This window comes from Xenopus laevis, chromosome 5L, assembly GCF_017654675.1.
Source record: "Xenopus laevis strain J_2021 chromosome 5L, Xenopus_laevis_v10.1, whole genome shotgun sequence".
In the NCBI taxonomy this organism is placed as follows: Eukaryota; Metazoa; Chordata; class Amphibia; order Anura; family Pipidae; genus Xenopus; species Xenopus laevis.
In genome coordinates this window covers 107459261-107474081 of record NC_054379.1, presented here as the reverse complement: position 1 = coordinate 107474081, position 14821 = coordinate 107459261, and the positions used below count along the sequence as shown (strand labels likewise).

Here is a 14821-nt window from a genome sequence, read left to right as displayed (position 1 = left end):
ATCACAGCACTTATTTGGCACCCTAAGAAGATTTTTTTATGCTAGTGTTGCTCCCCAACTTCTTTTACTTCTGAATGTTGCTCACGGGTTCAAAAGGTTGGGGATCCCTGAACTAGCCAATGTGGTCCTTGATTGGATGGGAAAATCAAACCTGCCCAATCAACATCTGCACGATTTTTGTCCAGATATCGGTCTGAGGGCCCCATACATGGACAGATAAGCTGCCGAATCAGTCTAAAGGACCATAACCGTGTGTGGCCACCTTTATTAATGACTATTACATGGGCCTTTCATAAAATTCTTGGGGGTTGCAGACTCTGTAAATTGATACATTAGTTGAAACATTTCTTATCTTTGTCCCTGCTGAGCAGAATCCCTGAGTTTCATTAAAGGCAGCTGTTAGAATTGATACATTAATTGCTAATACTCCACAGATGCGGCTGAGAAATGTATCAACTAATGGAGCAAATTGTAACAGTACAGAATCTGCACCTGAATTACTGAGCTGCCAGACTGAAACACCAGAGACACGAACATAAATTTTAAACAATAAAAAAAAAAACATGGAAACCAATTGAATTTTTTTTTTCTGGTGAACAATCTGAAAACAACTGAACTGAAAAAAAAAAAAGTGTTTGAAAGGTGAACAACCCATGTCATTGGATATATTAATTAACAGACAAAGTGACCCCATTGTTTAACCAAAGTAGCAACCCTATACTGCGGGCATGAATTAGATGATATGGGTACATTAATTTAAATATGGGCTCCCAAGCCCCCGCTATTGATTTGAACACCCCGCTAGCTACAGAAACACAAGTAGAACAGCTGCCGTTTTGCAGTTTCGAGACAGATTACTGCGCATGCGCTATTCTCTGGTAAGGGGCGCTCAGGCTACAGCTGGTACTGCAGCTAAATCTGTGGCAGTAAAAAGCCCCCCATCCCCCATTGTTTGAGCAATGCTATTTTTTTTCTCCATTTTCTTTGGAGGTCTGACCAATCAAAAGGCAAGAATCATCTCGTCTGCTCCTCCCACTGATCTATGTTAAAAGGACAGGTGCCCGGTGAACGATAATCTGACAATTATCATCAATAGAAATAAAAATACTTTCCACCCCCCGTAATCCCTTCTCCCTCTGTCTCGTGCTTTCCGGGATACACTCCTACTCGTTTCGTTATCATTCATTAGATATAGATTCGCTTATTTCCTTACATTTAGAATGTCAGACACAGCAGTGGCCGCCAGTGGGAAGCCCATCAAGGTAAGAGGGACAGTTGTGCCCTGTGAGGGGTATGTGTGGCCACGGTACGTGGTGTGAGTGAGGCTCAGCACGTGATTCAGTGTCTGCGTGAATGTCACCGTGTTGCTGGAGGAGCGCTGCCTGAGAGCGCAGGGATATGTGGCCGCGGATCTGTCTGTAGCTGTGCAGTGTCCGGGATGTGCTGTTGGGAGAGGCATCCCTGGACGCCTACGTGCCATCTTCATGCTCAGCTAAGTGCCTGCTTACACTGCCAGCTGTAGGTGCCTGCAGGGACTTTATGATGTGTGAACAATTGCGCTGGCTGGTGATCCCCAGGGATGGAGCTCTTGTCACCCTTCCATCAACCCCACCCCCTACTTTTCGGACCTGTTATGGAGGTGCCACTTATATGCACTGCCCACTAGGCTTCATTATCCCTCTCCGCTCTCATCCCAATAATGAGAATATGGGAGTCACTGACGAACTGGCTCATTTTCTATTCCTTAGAGGATTAGTATGTGGGCTAAATGCGAGTGGGGGCACGTGGTTTTGCGCCAATACAGATGTGCCGGGTCGGGGTGACCTTGCCCATAAGTATTGATAAGAATCAATCACCGCTAAAGAATTTCTCTTTGGCTTTAGTGCTAATCGGATCCAGACTGACAGTGCAAGGTCGACGGGTTCTGGGAGCTGGAGTCCAACATCTGGAAGGTCCCGGGCTAGAATGGGTCATCTTTCCTCAGTTTTAGCTTACTAATACCCGGGATAGGTGCGTTTTATAGAGAACAGATGGTAACTGGATAAAAGCAGAGCCTTTAATTATGAGGGGGGTGATTACTCCGCTAAGCCAATATAGTCCCCCTGCCTAGCTAGCTATGGTACGGCCTAGCTTTCTGAAAGCACTATTTTAATTAGGAAGGAAGTGTAATATTGGTGACCGGTTGACGGTTTTGGGGTAGTCAGTAATACACCCGCTTAACAGCAACCTCGTCCAAAGCCATCCGCCGTCCCCACAGCTTCAAGCAGCGCGCGTCACAACGTGAAGCATGCTGGGTGTTGTAGTTTCGGCTCTCTGCCTGTAGCGGGCGTGACATCATCTTATAGAATATGAATTCGAGTTTTCGTTTGAGGTGGTAAGGAAAGATTGACTGGTCTAAAAAAAAAAAAAAGAAACTTCCTGTTGTAGTGAATAAGGGCTTCGAGTCTGTGTAAGGAACTCGTTTTATCGCCATGGATAAGACGCAGGCTCCTTGTGTAAGCACAGTGAAAGCAGTAACAAAGAGAGCCCTAGTGGCCAAATGGAGAAGTGCGTCACATTAGCTCGGAACGAGAAGAGGGGCGGTGCAATAAAGAGGTGACGATGTGACGGTGGGCGGGAGGAATGGAGAGTGGAAAATTACCACATGGAATGGCCCCGTGTGTTAGGGGTTAAACCTCGAATTAATAGAAAAGATATAATTTCCAATCCTCCTTTCTCATAAGTGTGCCAGTGTGTGCGGCAGGTTTCTTTGTAGAGCCTTTGCTGGAATTCTCACGCGCGTATAAAAGATCCGCTTAATGACATTCAGGGGTACAGGTGCGCCCCGTTTCTGTGCACCTTTTGAGGGGAGGAGCGTAGTAGCGCGCTAATCTACTAGTATAACGCACTCGAGACAGCGTATGAATAAATGCGAGCGGGGAGAGGACGCAGAATGCGACCAGCGATATTTATAGCGCATTACGCTTTGTCTGGCTCAGTTATGCGGTTCTTGCAACGCAAAGGTGTTCTTATAGGATTGTACATTTGGCGCCAACATCAGAACAGTCTACTACCGCTGAACAACATGTGCTGCTCTTGCTTCAGATACTCTACAACTACCGGCGACCCCTGCTCTCTCTTTCCCCGCGCTGCCCCCTGCTGCTGAAGGCTATTGGGCGCTATAATTGTATTGGGCGCTATAATTCTATGTCTATGGAGCCGCAGACTAGACTTATTAGGTGCGTGTGGGGTTGCGCAGCGCTCACCTGTACAAATAACTTGTAACTTTATTAAATTCACACTGGACCTGCGGAGTTTTATTATAGATAGGCCAGTAGCCAATAGCGGCTTAGGTTGTCCTGTTTATATGGCTTTCTGGGCAGAGGGTATTGTAAATGCCCTAGGGGTATGTTTCACAATGTAGAAGGGGCAGTTCTTATCCAAACGGCTTCTCCTCTTGCTTTGCACACGATACTAAACCTTCCAAGGGAGGGGGGGAGCTCACTCTTCATTTGCCAATAGCGGTGTTACAGGAGCGTTCTGCGCATGTGCTAGTGGCGTTCAGGCTACAGCCGGTACTGCAGCCAAACCATGGAAAAGAAAACAAGTCACCCTCCCCCATTGTTTGAGCAATGACCAATCAAATGGTTTATTTTTTTTTCTCCTTTCTTTGGAGGTCGGACCAATTAAAAGGCGAGAAGCCGGTTTTACGCCCCGCCTACTGATCTATATTAAAAGGACTGGCGCCGCGTGAGCTCTTCATTGGCAGTCATAAGAAATAAAAAGCCGTCTTTGCATTGTTCCTGTAACACTCGCGCTCAGCCCCCGGGACCTGCAGAATTACTTTGTTATTTTGTAAATAGCTTATTTTTTTAATTCCATTAAGAATGTCAGACACAGCAGTGGACGCCAGTGTTGAGAAGACCACCAAGGTAAGAGTTTTGTGGTGATGGGGCATCTCGTGGGCACAGTGTTATAAGTGCGGCTTGTCCAGTGAATGTCACGGTGTTGCTGGAGGAGTGGCGCCTGTGATCGGCGATATCTGTCCGCGGATCTCCATCTCTGGCTGCGATTGTATTGTTTGGAGCGGCAGTAGTCATTAGTAGCAATGGAATCGGTGAATCAGTCATGTCCTACAGAGAACCATCTGAAAGGCGCTGCCAGTCCGGGATGCGCTGCCTGTGTGTGGCGTCCTGCTGGGATTAGCCAGGGTCCTGATACAGAGTGTCACCCCAGGGCGCATACGTGCCATCTCCGGGCTCCATCAGTTTACTGCCAGCTCTAAAGTTTCTACCTAGCTGACAGCGTGAGTGTGTCTTCACTTTAGTCCCGGAGATTTTGCTCTGATCCCATTGAACTACACATCTCTGCATGCTCGGTGGGTGTAGGCGGGTTGGAGGCGGTTGTATGTGATCGCGCAATGTAATGTTACCTGCTAGTGGGACCCCTCTGCCGATGATCCTATTGTCCTGGCTTGTTACAGAGAGGCGCCCGTAGAACGCTGCGACCCCGTTTGACACTTGTACCTGCAGGATGTCCCTTTAACAGTAGCGCTGCAATAAAGCGGGTTATTTGTCCGTATCGGGCACTCTATTTGTGGAGAGAAAAGGCTGCCGAGTGTTCGCTCGATACTGGGCGGGCTGCCAGGTTTAGTCCTGGGCATTGGAGTGAAATTGTTTAGCCCGGTGGTCCCTCAGTGCTGTTCTTCCCGCCTTGCTGTACAGCTTTGCTAGGTATGGTACGGGCGCCTGGCAGTTTATCGGACGACCTGTGCGTTATGGATGGCGCTCTGTGCACTCGTACAACGCCGTCTGGGAGAAACAATACACGGCAGGTGTAATGCGAGGGGCCGGCTAGCACAACTTGGTCACTGTAGCGGTCCGACTGTGCTTTTATATAGTGCTACTTGTGTGGAAGACGTCAATTTCGTGCAAACTAACGACACAGGGCATCGGGGCCAGTTGGGGACCGTGTGTGTGGCCCGCGGGCCTGAATATGTACATCCCTGTATCTAGAGGGACGTCGTTGGCACGGGCTAATCCCAGCCATAAATAGCCTTGTTTGATGCCATGCAGAGCCCCACCTGCGCCCAGCTGTCGCCAAACTCTACTCCTGCCGATGGTTCCGGGAGATGACAGTTTGGGTCGCACTCATTGGGAGAGCTCACTTTCTCTTCTCTGGTCGGGGTGTGAGCGGCACCTGCCCCAGGTGAGAGGGGATGTCACAGTCTCCAAGCAGGTTACTGGCTTCTCTCTTCTATGTGGGTCACTGGAGCAGCCGTAGGGAAAATTGGTGTAGCAATTTAGCGCTGATCGAATGCAACTCCCTGCATGCCCCGGCAATTCAACAGCTGGATCGTCCTCTGGGCTGGAAGATGGGTCGCTGCTTTGTTTGCGCCGAGACTACGGCTCCATCACGTCCGCCGGCAGAAGTTCTCCGGGAGTCCTTTATTCTACACAGTCACAGACTAACGCAGGGGGACAGATGGTGACTGGATTAAGACTTTAAAGGCAGAGGCTTTAATTAGGAGGTGGGGGGAGGGTTAATTACAGACCTCGCTAAACCATTACAGTCTACCTGCTTATTGAGCACCCCCTCAGTTTCCCGGCTAACATACGGGCTGCCATTTTATACATCTGTTCATAAAGGAAATATAATCTATTTAAAATACACGAAGGCTGGGGGGTGGCTGTTATACACCGATTGAATTATGGAGACCTCATCTCTGCCATCGTCCGCCCCCCTCGTTCTCTTGCTTGTCACCGCCTCCTCTGCATATATTTCTGCGCGTAATACGCGTAGCCTTTTGGGTGTTGTAGTCCTGCTCGTCCCTCCTCTAGCGGGCGTGTCGCACTGGGGAATTTGGAAAGAGGATGGCGAGAAACCTACAAGTTCCAGGGGACTTTGCGCCAAGTGGGGGCAGGGAAATCTAGTCTAGGGCCAATAGGCTGTTCCGGATGCCTTAATATGGAGATGGGTTGGCCTTTGTACCGTAATTTAACCAATAGCAGTACTTAGCTGGTGGCGCCAATTTTAAAACTACGTGAAGTGCGTGCAGGTATAGGGGAGGTCTTTTTGTTCTGTTTAGATGCCGATTTATTCCCCATATAAACGCCAGGGGGATTTATGTAGTGTTAAAAGATTATTTTTTTTTTTTTTGCAAGATATCAGTGTCCATTGCAGAAGCACAATCTATTTACACCCCATTAGTTTTAGTGGTACTTAAATAATGAGAGTACTTAAAAGTATCTGTTTGGTTTCCTACAAACTATTTATAGGCAGCCACAGAAATAATTGATCACTGCTGTACATTTAGTCACAATTACATTTTTTTTTTTTTTATTCTTAAACTAAGATTTATAGTGTTAATTAAGTCTCTACACAAGATGCCTATTGGCTAATGTGCCACTGTCTCTGCACTGTGCAGCAGCTGGCAATTTCTTTGTGTTGCTTGCTGGCAAACCTTTCTTTTCCTATAGTTACTGTCCTAGTATCAGCCGTTACTATGAGCTGAAACCAAAGCTTTCTTGTTTTTTTTCTTTGTAGGACTTAAAAGCAAAAGAGAAGGAAGTTGTAGAAGAAGCAGAAAATGGAAAGGACAAGCCTACCAATGGAAAAGCAGTGAGTAATAGGTTTCATTTGTATCTGAGATGTTGCAGAAATTACTTTGTGTAATAGGTGTCGATAACACTTGATCCAAGCTTAGTAGCTGTATCTGTATATATAATTTTTTTTTTCCTTGCATCTTTACTATTTCACATTTATTAAATCTGTCTAGTAAATGGGTGGTTCACCTTTACGTTAACTTTTAATATATTCTAGAATGACCAATTCTAAGCAACCTTTCAGTTGGTCTTTATTATTTATTTTTCATAGTTTTTTAAATTATTTGCCTTTTTCTTAAAAGACAAATTCTCTGTAAGGCTACAAATGTATTGTTTTTGCTACTTTTTATTACTCATTTTGCTATTCAAGCCCTCCACCATTGCTATTCCAGTCTCTTATTCAAATAAATGCATGGTTGCTAGGATAATTTGAACCCTAGCGACAGATTGCTAAAATTGGGAACTAGAGAGCTACTGAATAAAAAGATAAATAACTTAAAAGCCGCACATAATAAAAAATCAGAGCCAATTGCAAATTGTCTTAGAATCTACTTTTTTAACTTTTATTATGATGTTCACAACTCGTTAAATGAGCATTTTAGAGCCAGGGTAACTGATCCTGCTTTGCTTTTGGAGACTTGGGCTTTGGGGGGAAATCTGTAAAGGCAAATGCATTATGTATTCTATATTGGTGGGATCTCAAAGTGTAAATTGAAGAAATACTTAAAATCAGTGTATGTGAGTTCATTGGAATCTAAAATAAGTGAGCCTGATTATGCAGTTCCACATCTGACTCCCCTTTCATTTCTCTGCTCCAGGAAAATGAGGAAAATGGAGAGCCAGAGGTAGATAATGAAGGCGACGAAGAAGATGAGGTAGATGAGGAAGATGAAGAGGATGAAGTAGAAGGTAATTCACAGGATTTTGATTCATACTGTAGGAAAGTGTTCAGTAACAGGTACTAACTCTAATCAGAGGAATGAGCACTCTGAATCTGAAATAGGTTGCTATGTTGGCTCAGACCCAGACTTTTTTTATCTTTTTTTTTGGCTAGGTTTATGTAAAATTTGCCCACAATCATGTGATGCAGAATGCTTAGTCAATTACCATTTTAATCAGGGGTGCACAAACTTTAAAAAGGAGTGGTTAGGATGAAGTCTTACAATACAAGTAGGGTAATAAGTCATAACCTTTTGGCCTGTGGTTCAAACATTTGTGATTTATTATGATCTATTGGTATAATATGAAAATGATAAGTTACAGTAATTGCTACATGATGTATAGGCATAATGTAAGGCTTCACATTGCACATAAAATCCTAGTGTATATAGATAGTTGATTTAATGTTTGAAAATTGTTCTGTGCAAAAAGTTTACTTGGCAATATTTGCTAATCAAATATCCTTGGAAAGCCATGTGGGTATTGCATACCTTAAAGTGAACTAAGGGTTATTTACTGAGCGTGGGTCAGATCGCTAAGAAAGCGGTATATATCAAGATGCAATATTAGTGCTTAAGCAACAATACTGGCCTGGGATAAGCTTGTCTGAATGACAAACTTTGAACTGGGCAGAACAAATCTTCATACTTCTAAATATTTGTTTAGGGCAGGTATGAAGTGACTACTAGAACAAATCTGTAGGTTGTTTTGGTACATTTTAGTAATCGCAACAATTTGGATTGTAACTGGTACAGCTTTATTATCCCTAGAAATTGACTTTACACTAAAATAAGTGACGGCTACTTTTGGCCTGAATTTTTGTTACACACCCATCACCCCTATGTTAGCTTATCTATGGAGTCCAGGATTCTTGTAAGAAGTGTAGTGCTAGTTTAGGCCTAGATCTTGCTTGTAATGTTTGATCTTTCCTTTACATGTAATTTTACCCTACAGGAGAAGATGACGATGACGATGATGAAGTAGAGGGAGTCACCGGCAAGAGAGCAGCAGAAGATGATGAGGTGGGTCTTTAAGATTTGCATGAATCTAACTTAACATTAACCTTTTGAACCAACCAATATCTTCTGGTCTTGAAAGGATTGGACAATGAAATATGTTTGAACTATATAAATACATGTTAATAATGATGAAACGTATAATCTATAAAGTGGTCTCCCCTGTTAAGTGGCATTGCAGGGTAGCAAGAGGTCTTGGTACATAATACATTTTCATCCTCAAATTCTATGAAAAGTGAAAATTCTAATTTAGAACCTTGTGATCCCCTTAGAGATAACTTATATAGGCTGCTGGACAGAATGTAAACATAAGGTACATGTTGCATCTTAACTAATGGCTCTATCTACTGTCCATCTAGTGCAGAGGAACAGACCAGAAGGCAGTGATTTGCAGGAAATGGAGGTGCCAGTGTAAAAAAATTCTCTTACTTAGATTTTTTTTCTTCTTTAGGATGATGATGATGATGATGTTGAAATAAAGAAGCAGAAAACAGATGAAGATGACTAGAGTGGGACAGTGTCCCTGTCTCAAAATAAAGTATATATATAACCTTACCCCCCACCGCCTGCCCTCAACTCTCAAATATGGGTCACAGAAAAGCAATTCTTCCGTCCCAGCCCCCTCAAGCAGGCTTCTTTGGCCCCATGTCCTCCGTCCACAAATGACACCACCGTTAAAGGTGCCAGTCACAGTGCCCACGTGGCTTTGTTTTTGTGTTTAATCTTTTTCTTTCTGCAGCAACTTCAGCTAGGGTTTATCCCTGCACTGCCAGTATAGAATGCATTCATTTGCTTTCCTTTTCGGTCATAATGTTGTTTGGGTGGGGTGGAATTGTTCATAAATTCTAGAGGGGTTATTTTGCTTTTTCCTTTTTATAAAAACTGGGAAACAAAACACCTTGGAAGGGGTCCTCTGTTTGTATTTTTTATTTACATTTTATATTTTTGTACATATTGGTATACAGCTGTCCTTTTCTGTACTGGGGATCCAACTGCCAGGGTGTCGGGGGGGCTTTTAAATTAAATTTTTTTTTTTTTGTCCCCCTTCTTTTTTGACAATTGTTCCCATGGCTATATATATATATATATATATATGGAGGAAAGATCTTGCATTTTTTAACCCCCCTTTTCTGGGCAGCGGTGGAAGGGCGGTGGGAGGTGTGGAGTTTGAGAGCAGTCTCTTCTCCAAATGGCAAAATCTTTACAAAAAAGCAAAAATTGTTATAAAAAAAAAAACTTAAAATAAATAAGACAAAATCCCCAATATAAAATTCTGATCATTCCAGTAACTTTTGAACATATTTTTAGCTGTACTTTAGAAGAGTTTGGATGAGAAAATGGCCAAAGATTTTCTTTTAGTTTTGTTTTGTCTCTGAATTTTTTTTGTTTGGCCTGATTGGATGTGTGTGGCAGTATTGTCAATAAAACTGCAATTTTAATTTGCAGGCTTTCCTTTTGTTCTAACTATTCTTGTTTTTGTGTGTTCTTTATCAGCATCACAAAAAGTGTTACTCCGACTTTTTTTTTTTCATGGTAGTGTTTGAACTTTTTTATTGGTTCCTCCTGTGGACAACCAAGTATCTAAAATTACCCTTGCCTCTGGATGAGTGGAAATTAAAACATTTCACGTGTATCACATTGGTGCACTTGTGAAAAAAATGTGATTGAATGGCATTTTTGTGCAATTATGATGGTGCTCTATGTTTAAAGTATGTGTGTCTCTATAATACGTTATTATATAGTGATTGATGCACACAATCTTTGAAAAGTAGACTTAAGTCCCAGAAAATAGAGTAACATTAATGGAGGTTTTGAGCGTTTCTGTCAGCCAAAGGAGAGCAAAACATCATGGTTGCCTCTCAATTGCTTGTCCCTTTTAAGAAAATTGCTAGGGGCAGATTTATTAAAATTGGAGTTCAGGGGGAAAAAAAGAAGACAAAACTTATGTGCCTTTTTCTTCTCAAATGCTAACTTATCTAAGAAAAACAAGACAAAATATTCCTGCGCATGGTCTTTCACGGGAAAAAAAAAAAACGGCATGCCAGTGAGAATATGATTGTCCCATTCATTTTCTTTTAGGCTGAAAACCTCATGTTTTAATAAACTGGGAAAATAAAGTTTTCAGAAAACATTCCCATTAACTTATTTACAACCTCGCCAGCTTTTATTTGCTGAGGTTTTTCTAGCAACCATTCCCCCGTGTGGCTACAAGTATGCAGGCCATTGCAATGTTAGTTGCGATGCTCCTGAAAATGAAAGGTTAAAATACGGATAGATGAGAAAATGTAGAGAGTGCTAGGGGTGAGCAATGATGAAGGGAGGCAAAATAGGTCCTGAACATGATTTTTTTTAATTTATTTTTTTTAAAGAAAAAATTAAGATTGGGAAAAGGGATGGAAAGAAGTAGAAATTGGGAAAACAACACAGGTGGAAGAATGAGGAAAGATGGAGTAAAAGAGAAGAATGCTAATAAAACTTGGAAATAGCAGGAATGTGAGCGAATTGTTAAATTAGATGCACTTTTTAATTACAGGACCATTATTGCTAAGAACACAGAACTAAACACACATAAAATTGGCAAATTGTACAGTGTGGATGTAGACTGTAGCATTGTTAGGTAATTTTGCAGTTTTCCTTCTTTTTTTAATTCTTAACATTTGTTTCAGTAGTTTTCCACTTGGGATTTATTTGATTGCTAGAATCCCACTAACCCACGAACCGGACATTTTGATTTAATTTACAAACTGGCCTATGAATAAAGATGTATTGCACATCTAGCCCATAATTAATCCACTTTGTATGCACTTGACTTGGTGACTCAACCACTGGGAATAATTTTTCATTTCCAACTGTGGAGAGGTTGACATGAAAAATGTTAAACGGAACATGTAAACCAATAAATGACCTGCAGGTGGTAGCAGATACAGCCTCTACCATACAATTTTGTACAATGGGAGGAGGAAATTGGGGACCTGACCTTCCAGATGTTTCCTCAAATATATTTTAACATGCACAGTTGAATGCAAATATTTGGGTACCCCTTGAGCAAGCTACTGCAATAATTAGTGTGTTAAAAAAACAACTTATTTGCAAGCGTAAATGCAAAGATACATTTTATTATGCATACTCTAGTCTAAAGCATAGGAACAAATAATAAAATCTCAACCTAAACTTTGGCCTGTCATTCAGCAACCATGGGCTCCTCTGAGTTAGGAGCTATAACTGAAGCTTATTTCCACTGTCTATTCTGTCTGATTTTTATAGTGTCGTTATTTCTTAATTATACTGTTTACACTTCAAATAATTCATTCTACCCTGTACATCTGAATTCCTAATTTTTAGTTGTAATATTGGAATGTAGAAAGCCATCTCAGGTCATTTTGCCTGGTCATGTGCTCAGAAAGAGCCAGTGCTGCACTATGGAACTGCTTTCTGTCAGGATATTGTTTCTGCTACTCCATATAACAGAAGGAGTCACAGTGGGACTTGAACTTTTACTACTGAGTGCTGTTCTTAGATCTACCTGGCAGCTGTTATCTGGTTACCTTCCCATTGTTCTGCTGAAGGGCTGCTGGGGGGAGTTAGGGGGTTGATATCACTGCAGTACAGCAGTAAAGAGTGACTGACGTTAATAAAAAATACAAGTCACATGACTGGGGGCACCTGGGAAACTGACAATATGTCTAGCCCCATGTCAGGTTTCAAAATTAAATATAATAAACAGCTTGCTCCTGCAGAAGTCTGCTGGAGCAGTCCTATTAACCGATGAGTTTTGAAGAAAAAAAAAGTTTTCCCATGACAGTATCCCTTTAATGTCATCAAGAAATGGAAGGTAAAGGGATGATCTGAAAGATCTTGCCAACGTCTAAATAGAACTGTTCATAGGCCGGCCATAAAGGCAAACCCTCATATGATTGCAAAGGACCTACAGGGATGCTCTGGCAAATGCCAGAAGGGCTGCTATAAGGTGCCATAGAAAGTCAGTATTTAGGGGGCTGATTGGGCCTCTGTGTACCTGAAATGGCAGGGTCTATTTTAATTATCAGGCCTCTGTGTACCTGAAATGGCAGGGTCTATTTTAATTATCAGGCCTCTGTGTACCTGAAATGGCAGGGTCTATTTTAATTATCAGGCTGGACCTGTGTTGCCCTGTTCTACAGTGCATAGTTGCTAGAACACACACTATCTGCATGGAAGAGGTATGCTAAGAGCATCTACATATGCCAGAGGCATTTTGTTATGTGCTGTTTAAAGAATGAATGTATCTGGCTGCAGTCACCAAAGGTCTCTGGAGAAAAAAAAAAGGAATAGCATTAAAGGGTTGTGTCACCTTTAGGTGAACTTTTAGCATGATTTAGAATGGCCAATTTTAAGCAACTTGGTCTTTGTTATTTATTTTTAATAGTTTTTTAATTATTTGCCTTAATTCAGCCTCTTCTCAGCTGTCAAGTGGAGGGTGGTCACTGACCCCATCTAAAAACAAATACTCTGTAAGACTACACATTTATTGTTATTGCTACTTTTTATTACTCTTCTTTCTAATCGGGCCCTCTACTTCACATACTTCAGTCTCTTATACAAATCAATGCATGGTTGCTAGGGTAATTTGGACCTTAGCAACCAGATTGCTGACATTGCAAACTGGAGAGCTGCTGAATAATATTCTAAATAATGCAATATCCACAAAGGATAAAAAATGAAAACCGATCGCAAAATGTCTTAGAATATCACTAGATCATGCAAAAGTGAACAACCCCTTAAAAAAAACCTTGTCAAATGTTAAACATGGATGGACCCATTATGCTTTGGGGGTAGCCAGTGACATAGGAAACGTTGTACATGTAGAGGGAATTTTTGGAATGGCCCCATAGATCCCTGACTTAAACATCTAGGGGGTTTATTTATCAAAGGTCGAAATTTTAGAGCTTTGTGTGCTTTTTTTTAGACCTCGAATGTACTCACAACTCAAATGGTTTCTAATTTAAGAAAAAACTTGAATCAGTGTAGTCGGCGTAAAAAACTCAAATACTTTGAGCGAAACCCACAGATAAAAACTCGAACATGATGAAGTCTATTAACATCTTCAAATGGTTCAAGGGGCCTCTGCCATGGACTTCTACATGACCTTGACAGGTTTTAGATGGTGTATTTTTGTATTCAAGCTATTTTCAGCTTCGAGGTATAATAAATCAGAAAAATAAATTTTTTGACTAAAATACCCTTGAAAAGTGTCATTTTTTGTGGAAAACACAACTCAACCTTTGATAAATAACCCCCTAAATGTAAGAATATCTGAGGGCATCTCAGAATTAGAAACATGGAAGAGTGGGAAAGTATCCCTACAACAAGAACTGAAAAGCACTGCATAACTTACTGGTGCTATATAAAAATCTCATGACGATAAAAGATTATTAAAGGGGTTTTTAAAAAAAATTGAAATGAACTTTTAGTATGATGTAGGGAGTGATATTCTGACACAATTTGAAATTGGTCTTCATTTTCTTTTTTAGTATGTGTGAGTTTGGAATGTCAGCAGCTATCTGGTTTCTAGGCTCCAACTTACCCTAGCAAACAATCAGTGACATGAATGAGAAACTGGGAAATGAATAGGAGGGGCCTGAAAAAAAATAAGTCACAAAAAGTAATCACAACAATAATATGAAGACTCACAAAAGTTTTTTGTTTGCCAGGGTCAGTCACCCACATTTGAAAGCTGGAAAGAGTCAGAAGTAGAGGGCAAATCATTCAAAACTAATAAAAAATGAAGACCAGTTAAAAAGTTGGTAAGAATTGCTCATTAGTGGTGGGCGAATTTATTCGCCAGGTGCGAATTCACTGTGAATTTGCAGCGATAATTCGCCAGTGTCATGATGTCGGCGTCAAAGTTTTTTCAGAGCCGGCGACGGTTTCATCGCCTGCACCAATTTAGGCACCAAAATCACAGTTTTGCACATTTTTGCCAGTTTTGCGAATTTCGCTGGAAATCCGCGAAATTCATGGCGAAGCGAAACGGGACAAATTTGCCCATCACTATTGCTCATTTAATAACATTCTAAAAGTGTGATCTGTGCCAAAGGGGTTATTAGTAATTACTGACTTACTAGGGTATTCAAACACAATCACCATAATTACTGTTTTCTTTATTCCTGTGTTTTAAAACTTGCGAAATAATGTGTAACTTTGCATTCATATTTGCAGATTCCTGCCGTAGTTGTTTATTACTTTTCATTAGCTAACTAAATTAACTATCTAAACATGTAATTTGGCAAGGGGTGCCCAAAC

At 41.5% G+C, this 14821-nt stretch overlaps 1 protein-coding gene across 2 annotated transcripts; it reads left to right on the top strand.

The window, feature by feature from the left end:
* The first annotated feature begins 1148 nt into the window (after positions 1–1148).
* ptma.L (prothymosin alpha L homeolog) lies at positions 1149–10003 on the top strand. 2 transcript variants are annotated; one of them, XM_018241328.2, is made up of 5 exons: positions 1149–1262; positions 6526–6600; positions 7403–7493; positions 8478–8545; positions 8991–10003. In XM_018241328.2, exons 1-5 carry the CDS (start codon positions 1221–1223, stop codon positions 9045–9047), a joined length of 333 nt encoding a protein of 110 aa, XP_018096817.1. In that variant the 5' UTR covers positions 1149–1220; the 3' UTR covers positions 9048–10003.
* The last annotated feature ends 4818 nt before the right edge of the window (positions 10004–14821 follow it).